This window comes from Dendronephthya gigantea, unplaced genomic scaffold (assembly GCF_004324835.1).
Source record: "Dendronephthya gigantea isolate DGI-Jeju-01 unplaced genomic scaffold, DenGig_1.0 000102F, whole genome shotgun sequence".
Taxonomy (NCBI): domain Eukaryota; kingdom Metazoa; phylum Cnidaria; class Anthozoa; order Malacalcyonacea; family Nephtheidae; genus Dendronephthya; species Dendronephthya gigantea.
In genome coordinates this window covers 287,080-301,587 of record NW_021163112.1, presented here as the reverse complement: position 1 = coordinate 301,587, position 14,508 = coordinate 287,080, and the positions used below count along the sequence as shown (strand labels likewise).

General features: G+C 36.4%; 1 protein-coding gene across 1 annotated transcript; it reads right to left on the bottom strand.

Annotated features, from left to right (window-relative positions):
* Positions 1 to 6,932: 6,932 nt before the first annotated feature.
* LOC114534504 (octopamine receptor-like) lies at positions 6,933 to 8,056 on the bottom strand. The gene has a single exon (XM_028555958.1). The coding sequence runs from the start codon at positions 7,957 to 7,959 to the stop codon at positions 6,979 to 6,981; it is 981 nt and encodes a 326-aa protein (XP_028411759.1). The 5' UTR covers positions 7,960 to 8,056; the 3' UTR covers positions 6,933 to 6,978.
* Positions 8,057 to 14,508: the final 6,452 nt, after the last annotated feature.

Below are 14,508 nucleotides of genomic sequence, written 5' to 3'. Positions count from 1 at the left end.
GAAAAAGTACGTTTGTTTATATATCCCCAAGTTTGAGGCCCCCATATTATCATAAACCAGAGGACGCGAGGGCTCGGGGGCAATGCTTGGCATGTTACTTGCATGACTACCCACTACTGTTCAAGAACTTCTCGTGTGTTAAATTGAATGCAAATAAATTTGAACAAATAATTCTGACGATCTGCTAACGATTTTCTTAGCATTTCGAACACTCTTTAAAACATCCTATAAAATTATTGCATTGCAACTTGCAAAGAAAATTGCATAGTATAACAGCCTTTAAGGTGGCTCGATACAGTTTTCAAAAATTCCATTGTTCATCACTTTGACACGTTCAAACAACGCATTTTCATAACTTCTTCCAGAGATATTGGGTTTTTTATATATTTTGATGTTTCTACTTTTTAATCGTATTAGTTTTAGTAACAGATCGTCCGTTGCTATGGCGACATACGTGTACAAAATTCACTCCAAAATGAATAATTGCCTCGGATAGTTGGAAAAGAAGCACGGTGACCCCCAATTTTTTTTCGTCATTATTTTACTTGGAAGAAGAAGTAACAATTAGCAAAATATAAAAAAATTCTATAATGCCACATTTTTAAAAAATGCAAAAATGACGTTTTTTTCGATAATTTTTTTTGCCATTATAGAATTTTTTTATATTTTGCTAATTGTTAGTTTTACTTCCAAATAAAATAATGCACGAAAAAAAATTGCGGGTCACCGTGCTTGTTTTCCAACTATCCGAGGCAATTGGTCATTTTGGAGTGAATTTTGTACACGTATGTCGCCATAGCAACGGACGATCTGTTACTAAAACTAATACGATTCAAAAGTAGAAACATCAAAATATATAAAAAACCCAATATCTCTGGAATAAATCATAAAAATGCGTTGTTTGAACGTGTCAAAGTGATGAACAATGGAATTCTTGAAAACTGTATCGAGCCACCTTAACATTAGGTTCGACCACAGTTTGACGTCTGTAGACATACGTCATGTATATGCATACGTAATACACATATGTAAACATACGTCATACGTAATACACATACGTAAACATACGTCATATATACGCATACGTAATACACACACGTAAACATACGTCATATATACGCATACGTAATACACATACGTAAACATACGTCATATATACGCATACGTAATGCACATATGTAAACATACGTCATATATACGCATACGTAATTCACATACGTCATATATACGCATACGTAATACACATACGTAAAGATACGCATACGTAATACACATATGTAAACATACGTCATATATACGCATACGTAATACACATGCGTAAAGATACGCATACGTAGACACACATCTCGGCCGTTTTACCGCGGATCAAATAAAACAACGTTTTAAAAAGCACTCTACAAAGTAGTTTTTTACCTTGAAAATAATTTTAGGCCTAATTTTTTCACTCCTGTACTCTCAGGTACAGTATTTTCGTTAAAATACCGTATTTCTTCATCTGTCACTTTGACAAAAACAACTCGCCGCCATTTTAAAAAATCCGCTTAGGTGAATATCGAGTTATAGTCTGGTGACTAGCAAAGTATATAAACAGCAAATCAACTATAAAACCAATCCAGCACTGCTTTACCAATAACAAACTACATTCCATACGTCAGAAGTGAATGGATCCGACAAAATCAGATCGTGTGAACGCGCCTTCATGCACGGTAGAAACGTTTGTAACGGTACTCTTCAGGGCACATACCCGCCTGTTTTCCAATAGGCCGTTCGACTAAATAAGTGGTCACAAGGTATGGACAATACAAGTATAATTCACAAGGATGAATACTACACAATGCAGCTGAATGACCAAAGCCCCCTTCTAGCAAACTAGAGAATAGTGATTCAAGAATAGATCTATTACAATTATTCATGATTATCTTCAGGATCATCGTACTTATTAGCGCTTTCTTCTTGACTAAGTTCTTCATAATCGTCCTCCACATGTTTTGAAAAAATGATATACAATAGCAAAGCAATAAGAATTAGGAACGAGGATAAGGAAAAGATCATGAAAGTGATTCGAGTCCCCACAGCGTTGAACAGTACTCCTATGACTGTCGCACCAACATCCATTCCAAAGGAAAAACCTGTCTCCACCATACCTGGAAGCACAAAATTAAAAAGGTTGCTTTTTATATTCATTGAACTGCAAAGAAATAAACATGCGAAATTTAGCTATGCAGTGTCTGGCGACGAGGTTATGATTCGTGCGTTAGGGCGAAGGTAGCCTTCCCTTTTTTTTCTGTTCAATGTTTAAATCATATGGAAAAGAAATGACCGCAATGCCTGTCTTTGCATTCGACCCAAAGACTGCAGAAGAGCGTTAAGTGAGGGGCAAATATTCATGTATTCATGTTAGGAAACCGTGAAAACAAATTTTATAAAGATCTAATAATTCTGAACATGAATATATAAATATTAGCCCCACATTGAATTATCTTCCGCCGTCCTTGCGACCCAATATAGCTCAGTGCCCAATCCGAGCCTAAAAACCGGCATAGGAACTACTGGGTGTCTCAAAAAAAAAGAAAACTATTGAAATCACTCATTGCTAAAATTTGAATGCCATGTTCACGAATTTTAGCCCGTGGGGATTTAATGCAAATTATAAAATGCTAAATAGGAAAAATTTGAAATTGTGAATATGATTAAATTTAAATTAGCCTTGTTATTGCTTCGAAAGAAAATGGTACAGCTGACCGCGGAACAACGAGTGTTTATTGTGATATTATCCCAACAGAGCGCTTAAGGCATTCAAACTCTAACAATTACATTGTTATGGGTGATTTCAATAGTTTTCGTTTTTTTGAGACACCCTGTATGCTATTGGCAAACCACGGCATAATTGCGTAAATTTCCTTCTAGTACAGCAGGCTCACTTTTTCTTCACATTTCACCTACTGATCTTAATTTTACCTAAAACATCCGCTGACAATATGAGCCTGCACGAGTTGGGGGGATTTTTGCCGCTGACAACATGAGCCTGCACAAATGAGAGGATAATTAAGACCAACGTGTGCGTGGATTGAGGGACATTTTCGAAATTCAGAATTTTATAAGGTTGTTTATATATTCAGAACATACTCACTCAAAATTACACCTGACAATTGTTTCGATCCGGCTTTTGAAAAATGCACCGTAAACGCACAGTAGCTCAGGCCATAAGCGAACGCCTGGAAAATATCGATACTAAGAACAAACCAGGGTATCCTCGTGAAGGATAGAGCAAAAAATGACAATGAATAGGACAGCAAAGCCACGCAAATCGTCTTCATTTCTCCGACATATTTTAAGAGATAAACAGACATGTAGCCTGAAAGCGCCAACAGTGGTCGTCGAATCAAGGCAACTCCGCCCATCAATAATGGACTTGCTGTTAATTCGTCCAGCTACCAAAACTCCCAGTTTATTTGAAAAGCGATACACGCACCACAGTACCATAGCACGAAAAACATAAAAACATAGTGAAAATTGAACAAAGTTGATTTTAATTCTCTCCAGTTTAGAGTTTTTGTTTCTTCATATTCAAATGTGAACCACGGTAGAGACATCATTGACAATAACACCATACAACCCACGGCTATAAACATTAAATTATAACCATAGTCTTCAATTCCACAGAACTTTATTCTGACAGCCCAAGCGAGCAGGGCCACCGCGAAAATTGCAACGCCGCCGCCAATATTGACTCCACATGAAATATTCTTCGTAATCTGAACGCTTTTCCTTGAGATAAGCCACTACCGCTAGATTAGCCAAGCAAATTATCAGAGTCACAAGCATTATTGTTATCAATCTTGATGCAACCATAAAAATAAAGAGTGTACTTAGCCAGGGTACATGCTGTATTGGTGGCGATTCTTGAAATTGCAATACCCTGTTTGAAACATATGTATCATTCGAACTTGATACATTTACGGAGCCGTTGGCCAATTGACCGTGTTGTGGTATGGACATCACGTCATTCGAATTATTGGGTGACAACTTGGGCGAGTTAAAACACGTAGGTAGTGATATTATCGTAGGCGAGTATGCAAGTAAGCAAGCCAACACCAGAACAATCGTTCCCGCTAAAACAGCCAGCTTTCTTGCCCGAAATCTGTCAGCAAGTACAAGAATAAACGGAAGTAGGAAATGTTGAACACCCATGAGAGTTGTGAATCCAATCTGTTCTGGAGACAATCCATATCGTTTAAACGCGAGATGGCAGAATTCTGCGTAGAGTACCATTCCACCAAAACAGGTAAAATAGAACCATTTCAAAGCGATGGATTTGATCGATATATTTGCCATATCACCAACTTGATCAGCGACACGCGAAATTATTACTTTACGTTCGATCGCGCGTTAGATAGTTAAAAATAACGCGTTGAATGAAACTCAATATATAATGAGATTAACCTATAACGATGAAAAAGTGCCTTGTTTCGTTATCCCCGAGTTTGAGCCCTCCGTATTATAATAAACTATAGAGGACACGAGGGCTCAGGAACTATACACTGGGCAAGTTACTCGCATGACTACCCACTACTGTTCAAGAACTTTTCATGTGTGAAATCGAATGCAAATGAACGAATAACTTAGCTAATTTATAAGGCTTTCTTACACGAATACGAACAAATACGAACGTTTTTTCATGATCTGCTAACGATTTTTTAGCATTTCGAACACTTTCTAAAAATATCCTTCAAAATTATAATATATTGCATTGCAACTTGCAAAGAAAATTGCACAGTTTGACGTCTGAAACAGACCAAATTTGAAGATTTTTCAAGGAGTTTCAAAATTACTCTGTAAATCAATGGAAGAATGTAAGCAAATGAATTGCTCAGGTTTTTTCTCGGAAGACTTCGAGTCTAAGCAATAAGCAATTAAGCAAATAAGTTTAAGCAATATAGTACCTGGACTATACAGGGTGTCCCAAAAAAACCGAAAACTATTGAAATCACCCATAACAATGCCATTGTTAGAGTTTGAATGCCTAAGCACCCTGTTGGGCCCACAAGTGTATAAATCGGGGTTGCCATAAGCATTTTTATGCATGCATATGATGCAGTCAAATTTGCTTGTTCGCAAAAATGGTATTTATCAACAATATTTACAATTTACAAATATGGATAACATTATTTAAATGTGCATCTCAAGCTCCATGACCTTCGACATGTCTTCTTTCTCTAGCAACACAAAGCATTTAGCATTTTAAACTTGCATTAAATCCCCACGGGCTGAAATTCGTGCACACGGCATTCAAATTTTAACAATGTGTGATTTCAATAGTTTTCGTTTTTTTTGGGACACCCTGTATATAATGCAATATTGTCACGTCGCTGCTAAAATCTACAGCAGATAGACAGGCCTCTCGGGTTGATTGCTCGCCTATATAAACCGCTAAACAGACGCGGAGAGATAACATGAAATAATTGTGATAAATTATAATTTATTTCATAATTTAACACGGTCTCTTGAAAATCGCGCAAGTGAAAGATCGCACGGTATCTGTCCAGCGAATTTAACGCAAATTTGCCGATCGCAACGATCATTAGCGCTATCGTGATTAATATAGAGACACATGACGATAACGCAAGCCTTTCTCCAACGCGCGATAGATTTGGTCCGATATCAAGTTTGCCACAAGTAGAGTTGGTATGCATACAAGAGCGATCATCAAATCGCCCAAAAACATGTTGACGATGAATTGCATACATTTCTATAAACCCTGTAAACAGGTATTACACAGTGAAATTGTGAAAATGCACAAGTCAGAAGTCAGAACTGAACAGTGCTACATTCAAAAAGGTCTAAGACCTTTGCTAGATTATTTACAAAATTATACATATTGCTTCTTTCTCGAGTGAATGCTATTATTTGTATGACTACACACTACTGTTGAAGAATTTTTCGTGTGTGAAATCGAATGCAAACGGAACTTGAACAAATACTGACTTATAATGACTGACGAATACGAATATAAATACGAACGTTTTTGACGATCTGCTAACGATTTTCTTAGCATTTCGAACACTCTTTAAAAACATCTTTGAAAATTATAATTGCATTGCAACTTGCAAAGAAAATTGCATAGTGTAACAGCCTTTAACATTAGGTTCGATGACAGTCAGTGGCGTAGCCAGCCTGACGATTTTGTCCGATCCCGCTATGTAAATTTTGAGTTTTTATATTTATTCATTTCTTTACAAATTTATTGTTTTCACAGTCAATGGACACCAAAATATTAGCACAGCGAGACAAATCGTCAGGATGGCTACGCTACTGATCACAGTCAGACGTCTGAAACAGACCAAACTGGTCAAATTGAGCAACGCAACTGTCTAGCCCCAAGCGCACTTGAACTTCGAAGTTTGCCACCAATTTCATCCTGTCATTCTTATTGTGCATTTTATTGACATCAATCAAATTTGAATTTATCACTCAAGCCATCCTGATTGGCCAATGCCAATGAACAGGGAATAGGAATTTTTCAAAATTACTCTATGAAATCAATAGAAATATGTAAGCAAATTAATTGCTCTGGGTTTTTTTCGGAAAACTTCTATTAAGTCTAAGCAATAGTACCTGGACTATATAATTAATATTGTCACATTGCTGCTAAAATCTGCGACAGATAGACAGGCCTCTGGTTGATATCTCGCCTATATAAACCGCTAAACAGACGGGGAGAGATTACATGAAATAGTTATGAAATTGTGATAAATTATAATTTATTTCATAATTTATTTAATAGTTATTGCAATTGTCAATTGAAATGTATTATAGTTAACGTATTTTTAACACGGTCTATTGAAAATCGCGCAAGTGAAAGGCTACCGCATGTATAAATGTTTTAAAACAATAGTAATGATATAACAATAATAATGACAATAATAATATTTATTAACAACAATAATAATATTAAAATTATAGGTCGCATCGAATCTTTTATTTCCTCCAGGCCTGAACACATTGGCCGCCAGCCGTTGCCATCCGCCATCTGCAACGAATGATCCGATGGTAGGTTTGCCTGTACTCCCTGTTCATGGCGGCAACAATGAAGGGATTCACAGAAGAGTTGATAGTGCCTAATAGAACTGCGCCAACGTAGACATATGAACTAATACCTCCGCTCAGCGAAACGTCGACCACGACCGCTACGAACAGCGGTAAATAGCAGAGCACGAAGGCGCCCAATATGGCGCCGACGAGCTTCGCCGCGCGCGTCTCCTTGATATAATCAGCCCGTTTGTTTTCCTGTAATCTTGCGACGTCCGCCGCTATGACCTTGCTATGTCTGCGCGCGGTCTTCAGAATCTTCCAATACGCCGCGCCCATTAAAAGAAACGGGACGCCGGCGATGCAGAGGAAAGCAAGCATGTAATCACGCGACAGGTTCGCGCGCACTTGGCAAAACAACGTTTCTTTCTCGTTGCGTTTGTTTGGCAGCCTTCCCCAACCGAGGAACGGCACGAATCCGAAAACGAACGAAACGATCCACGCTAGAGCGATCTTCCAAAAAACGCGTCGCTTTGTCATTCGCACGTTGTATGTAAGTGGGTACAAGATCGCACGGTATCTGTCCAGCGAATTTAACGCCAAGTTGCCGATCGCAACGATCATTAGCGCTATCGTGATTGATAGAGACACATGACAATAACGCAAGCCTTTCTTCAACGATAGATTTGGTCCTATCAAGTTTGCCACAAGTAGAGTTGGTATGCACACAAGAGCGATCAACAAATCGCCCACAGACATGCTGACGATGAATGAATTTGTAACTGTGTGTAGTTTGTTGTTGATACAAAACGACGCGACCGCCAAAAAGTTGCCAAAAAATACGGCGACGTCCGTGAAAGCCATGAAAGTCGATATTACGATCGTGCGCAGTGCAGCGGAGTCCGTCGCTTGTGTGTAATTACCTGACATTCTACACGCGTAAATCTCGTGTAGCGATGTCGCAAAATTGACAAGATCGTTCCAATATGAATCTCGAAGAATGAATATGAGTTTTTGCGGTGCTTTCGAAGACGTAACGTTTCCTTGGATATTTTAACTGCAAAAGAACAACAAGCACTTAACCCCACTATATTTATGTCCACGTGTAATAAATAGAGATACTAAAAGAGATATACGAACAGTATATTGGCCTATATATTTAAATAGACCTTAAGATCAGAATCGTTCGTAAGGAAGGACAATTATGTATCATTATTACTTCATTTTATAAACAGAACGCTATCATAAGTCAAAATGTTCTTCGCTGACGTCAGTCCCCCACTTTTTGAATCTTCAATCGTTCAGTTTCCCTTTGTAACCTTTTAAATTGAAATTAAGATTAATTTTTGAAAAAAAACCCATCCATTTGCTCATTTAAAAGTCTAAATATAAAGCATGACGCATTTTAAATAAGTTTTAATCGACTTTGGAGTGATCTTTTGCTAATATTTATATATGTGTCGAAAACATTGAATTCTTTTAATTTTTTCAGACTCATGATTAGTAAGTAAGGAACTTCATTATACTTGCCTTAGAAAAACAACTTTTTTTTCACCCTCTAAGTTGTAGTTTGCGAAACAGGATTTGCGCGATCAAAATTCGTAATATTTCACATTGATTATTTGAACATTTGTTTATGCCACGGATGGTCGGTCAAGTTTATCCGCATTAGTCATTTTCAACATCGACCAAATAAATCATTTTTTAAAGGTTTTTCTTTATTAAAAAGGAATTAAGTTTTGATGCATTAACCATTCGTAAATATGCGCCTAAACTGATGAGCGAACAACTTTTTTAATATTTGAAGTAGAAACTTTAATGCGAATTCGAAATGGCAGCAATAAGCTCGTTGTTTGAGGCTTTACCAGGCAAGTTGTAAAGAGCTGTATACGCTGACTTATTTAGTAACAGAATCATTCATTTTGCATAGATGTATATCAAAATTTAACTGCTAAAAGATTATTATATTATGTTTATTTATCAAAGGTCTGCCTATACGTTTAACTCGGTCAGTCATCGTATGAATTGAATTTGAAATCATAAACTAACGATGTTGAATTTTTATTTGGTAAATTTTGTTACTATGTTCAATAATATTTTAAGCAAATGCATGATACATGTTCATTTTTGAATAATTTGTGCTCAATATGAATTATAAATAGCTGTTTAAGTAAATCAAAAACGCTTGTCATATTTAGGAGATTTTGGAAAGACATTTTTGATTCGGGAATCGTCTTTCCGAATAAAGACTAAATGGACGCAAGCTCTGTTGGCATAGAATATCATGCACCATTATAGCCCATGTGCGCGAAAACACATGGAGCCGGAATTTCTCGTTTAAACGATCGAAATTTTTAGTCCGACTAATTTTCGAGAGAAAAATTGCAGACTATATTCATAAACCACCCGGCTTTATGTACACACTGGACTTCAATCAGCCGGGGCCTGCATATCCCAAACTGTCACCTACGATTAGTCATGTATACGTTATATAGATCGCACTGTGTCTCGTTGATAATCCATGCAGTTAAAATTCGATTTTGTTTAAACGGGCGCTGCAGGGAAGCGGCAGGCGTTATTTTCCTTATATACAACATACTCCTCCCTTCATGCTTTCAAATTTAGGAAGCAGAATAATTTATATGAATTATAATTAGACATTGCTTGTACAACATGATTGCCTCACAGCAGTAGCTATCGCTCAGACAAATCTCATTTAGGTCGAATAATGATAAAATGTAAACTACGCCTTCTTCAAATTTACCTTGCCAAGCCCGCGGGACAGGCAATTTCGGATATGCGTGCATTGAAGCTTGTATATAACTACTTCTTCCTTTACTCTACTTAAAAACGAATAAACGAAATCATTATGTGATGTTTCGTCTTTTGAGCGGGAAAAAATGAGACGTCCTTTATCAATCATCATTTCCGGGCAAATCGTAAACTTTTGTACGAAGGAACGTTTTAATGACTCTCCGAAATTATCTGACATTGACATTATCATGCGTCATCCACATGCACAAACTAGAAGATATAGTTTTGGCAGTAATAAAGCCGAAATGCCTTACCTTTTAGGTGTAAAAGCACAAATGTGGATGGAATTTTTTACCAAGATGCGATTTCTGCTTCTTGAATGGCGTAGGACAATACAATTACTATACCCTTGTAAACACTGTTTTTGCGGTTATTATACTTTGTGACACCTGACATGTAGCTCATTCAGAAAACCGCACTCCAAAATATTCGAGAAATCGACCTTTAACGGATGATATATATCGAAATCTAGCACTAATGGTTTGATGCAGCTCTCTAGAACGGTTTTAAAGAGGCTGAAACCTCCTTAGAAATTGAATTTTACAGCAGCTGTTTTTATATCACTCAAGAGACTTTCCAAATTCCCGTTAAGCAATGAATTAACAGCGTCCAACGCTGGTTATAGACATTGTCCAGTTTTCCTTTCAATATATTTTTACAAGAGCTGTTTTTTTTTCAGCCGGCGACTGGCTATTTATAGCGGGTTAGGTCTTCTAAGAATAAGATTCTATTGAATTGTACCTATTAGGAGGACTGTCAACAAACGATCCGGTGAAGTCTTTTTCTCGGGGCCTCAATGGAAAAAAATGGTTTAGTTCGAAACTCGAAATAAACTCGGCTTTCGCTGTTCACAAGTTGATGTCATGCAGCTGTTTAAGATCTTCTCCACATGAAGAACGAAGCTCCCAAAGTGAGATCTCTTGTCACAATACAGCTGGAGCTATATCGAGCTGATTGATTGTGAATGACGGGATACCCAGCAATTGAGTTCCAACCGAACGAGTGTAAAAAGGGTTATTATACCTTTTATATCCACGAATGACCTTCGCTCGAATATATTATATACGGGAAACAGAGCATATAAACGATCGACTCTTTTTTATCTTTATTCCAACTTCCACGTATGTCGAATTGAATTTAATATAAAAAATTCATCAATTTTGTGTGGCATAACCAGTGCATGTTCCAATTTTGATAACGTGTAGCGGTGTGCGAGTGTTTAATTTCGAAATATGGTCGGACCGTGTCAGACTATCGGAGCTTTTTTGATTATATGATCGAAAACTACGGCAAACGATGCCTATATAATAGCATCTTTAATTAATCATGAATAGCGACTTTGCGTTTTGTCAGGACATTCGGGCAAATATTAACATAGCGTTAATAACACTTCCCTCATCTGCTAAGATACGAGACTCTGTTTACCTGAACAATTAGCAATGTATATTCGTCATCGAAGACGTCGTTCCTAGTTTCAGTTAGCTAACTGGAGCGATCTCGCCGTGAGTGTTTCGTTTGCAGGATGTTTTTCCATTTCCTCGTGAACTTTTCGTATACCGTCGTGTTTTGCGAGCCCTTTGTGCCTTTGGAAGCGTGTTTTAGAAAAAGTGTTTTATTGCGCGTGATATTATTCATTACGCCATGTGTGCTTAAAAACAGGTGTATTTTTCATCTCTGACAGCACTTTACACAGCATCGCAATTAAAACAACTCGTTGCCTTGTAATGTGCAGGGTTTATACAGCATAAATCAAATTAAAGCTAAGGGCGTTGTGTTTCCATGCCCATAGGGCTTTCCTTTATGAATTGAATTCCTGCCCTAGGTTATATTCTGGTCAGTAAGCCAAAAAAATCTAATAACACAGGTAGATTTAAACATCTTAAAATCCTTAAAACTGCCAAGTCAGACTGCAAAATATTGCTAAATGTTAAAGATATATACCTCTCTGGGATGTTCGTAGATTTTGAAAATTTCTTTGACGTTGGCGGGGAAACGTATTTAGCTGAAAACATTCGGCTCAAACGTATACTACTACAAGTATATATACTATATATACTTGTCTGGGAAATATAGACACAAATTAATCTAATCGGGGCTTAATGTATTACGGGATACATTAATCCGTATGTGTATTCTGGATTATATCGGATTATTTTCCAAGTTAAGATCAGCTTTCCACTTCATCCATTACGTGCGTCTTCGCACGAACAGCTGAAATCATTTATTGAATTATAATGAGAGAATGAGGGAAAATAAGTTAGATTTTTGAATCATTTCTTGTGTGATTCTTCTCTGATATAGTGAAAAAAAAATTCTCCATGCAATTCTTCAAAATATAAAATTTAGAAAGATTTAATCTTTCAAGCCGCGCATGCGTACACACGCACATATGAAGAACGTTTAATGTACTTGGCAAAGAGCAAAGCTGGCGTGCCATAGATTATACCATCGTTCCAGACGCAAATGTATCAATGGGCGATGCGAGTAACTGTTGTTAGCCGTATTATATATGCTGACTTTGTATGCTGTATGCTTAGGCGTTAAATATTAATCTATTGACAATAGATAATGAATATAGAAATATATTTCAATACGTGCAGTATATAGCGACTGAGGATACTTAAAAGTATTGATATATACAGGCTTTTGCGAGTTTTGTCAACTCTAAGCTTCAGTAATAATTGATGATTAGAAATTCTGATGCGAACCTTGTCTAATTACGAAGTATAAATAGATGTGAGATATCTTTCTCAACACGAGAAATAAATTTCATATATCCAAGCATCCATGTATTATTCTGTTTATTATATAATAAAAAACTGGGGTTTTTTAAAGTTTTTTATCCCCCTTCCTGATTCCAGATCGGTGGATCAAACGCGATAATCGCACATGTGTTATTATCGGTTTTTAAAATGGCGGATTCGATAAAGCACTGCGTATTACATAATAGTAAAAAAATAATGGATATTGGTTATTTCCCTTCTGTGTACCGCGATATGATAGTGCAGTGTCTTCAATTTATTTTACGTCTATATAAGCCTATAGGCTATAAACTGCTTTTTGTCATATTTTGATTCATGCCGGGATTTCTCTGAAATACTTCTGAACTGTCAAATGAGACGTAATATAATATACAGATTCCGTAATAATAAAGACGTAATAATAAAGATATGTATTCTGTGAATATATATGAGCTGATTTGAAGGAAACTGAAATGAACGAAAATGTTATCAAGTTTAGAAAAACACATGTATATGTGGCAAGACAACACATGCAGTACCTTCAGAGAAAATAGCTTTATGCTGACGGAGTTACCCTGGTTAAATAAAGCTTAAATCTGATCCATCTACCCGAATCTACCTGGGGGTCAATGAACCTTATTTTATGTTTATTTTGAAGTGGAAAAACTAGCCGATCGAAATACGAGAAAATCTAAACACACAGTCGTAAACAATTGCGAGACTTCTCCCGTGTTTTTGAGAAAGATGTCGTTACATGTGATGAGTGACGTGCAAATGGCTCCTGACGTTGCCGGTTTGTGGGCGAAATAATCGTATATTATCAGCACTTAGAAATCTTTCACATTAGTGGAAATTTTTGGTTGACTGTTTAATATATATATCCTATAGGAGAAAGAATATTGTTTGCTTAAATTTACTCGAGAACATTTATATTATATTTATATATATAGCTATATATATATTTGTTATCATGAAAAAATTAATAAAAATAAATTATGCCGGAAAGTACGTGTCTTGCAATTAAAATTATATAAAGATTGACATCATTGAACGAATATTTTATAAAAAAATGTTGGCGTTCTCTGAAGTGTTTATCAAGGGAAGCCGAATATGAGGCTACGTGATACCGAATTTACAATTTTAACATGCATGAGTGTATATGTCAAAGTGAATTTACAACACAGGTCGCTTAACAATCAGAAATCAGAAATGACTAGCAGCACGTCTGAAGTGGATTTTGGGAGTCGAGACATGTTGTTTGTTTATCTTCAACAATTGTAAAAGCCCACGATTTACGTTGTTAGAATATTGAAATTGTTTTATGTAGTACTAGTTATCGCCACACAGTTGAAGTAAGGACATTGATAAAGAATTTTCTTACTCCTCCGTAAAAATCCATACTGTTCTCCGTCTTATTCAGTCATAATTCGGTGATCAGAAAGTTCTATATTGACTTTTCAAGTCGCACTGTTCTCTCTCATCCAGTCATGAACCAGAGATCAGCATGTTGCATTGTCTATTTATTGTTTTCAAAATTTGACTGTTCTTGTCATCCAGTCAGGATCCAGAGATCAGAATGTTCCATTGCTTCTCTGTTGTTTCAAAAATTCTAATGTTCTCCATGTCATCCAGTCGTGATCTAGAGATCAGAATGTTCCATTGTTTCAAAAATCTTACTGTTCTCCGTGTCATCCAGTCATGATCCAGAGATCATATGGTTTCATTGTCTTTTCATTGTTTTGAAAATCCACTATTATTTGAAAATATATTTCTTACAATATGAATATAGGCGTTATACTGATATTTATGTGAAATAAATATTTTTTGTTCTTTTTGGGAAAGTTCCGAAATTTGCTAAGAATATTCATATTTACATACATTTTTACTGGAAATGTTCCCTATTAGGCTATCTTTATTATCAAAA

Bases quoted from the DNA above. Each gene is read 5' to 3' on its own strand.
- LOC114534504 (XM_028555958.1), bottom strand. From the start codon at position 7,959: ATGTCAGGTAATTACACACAAGCGACGGACTCCGCTGCACTGCGCACG.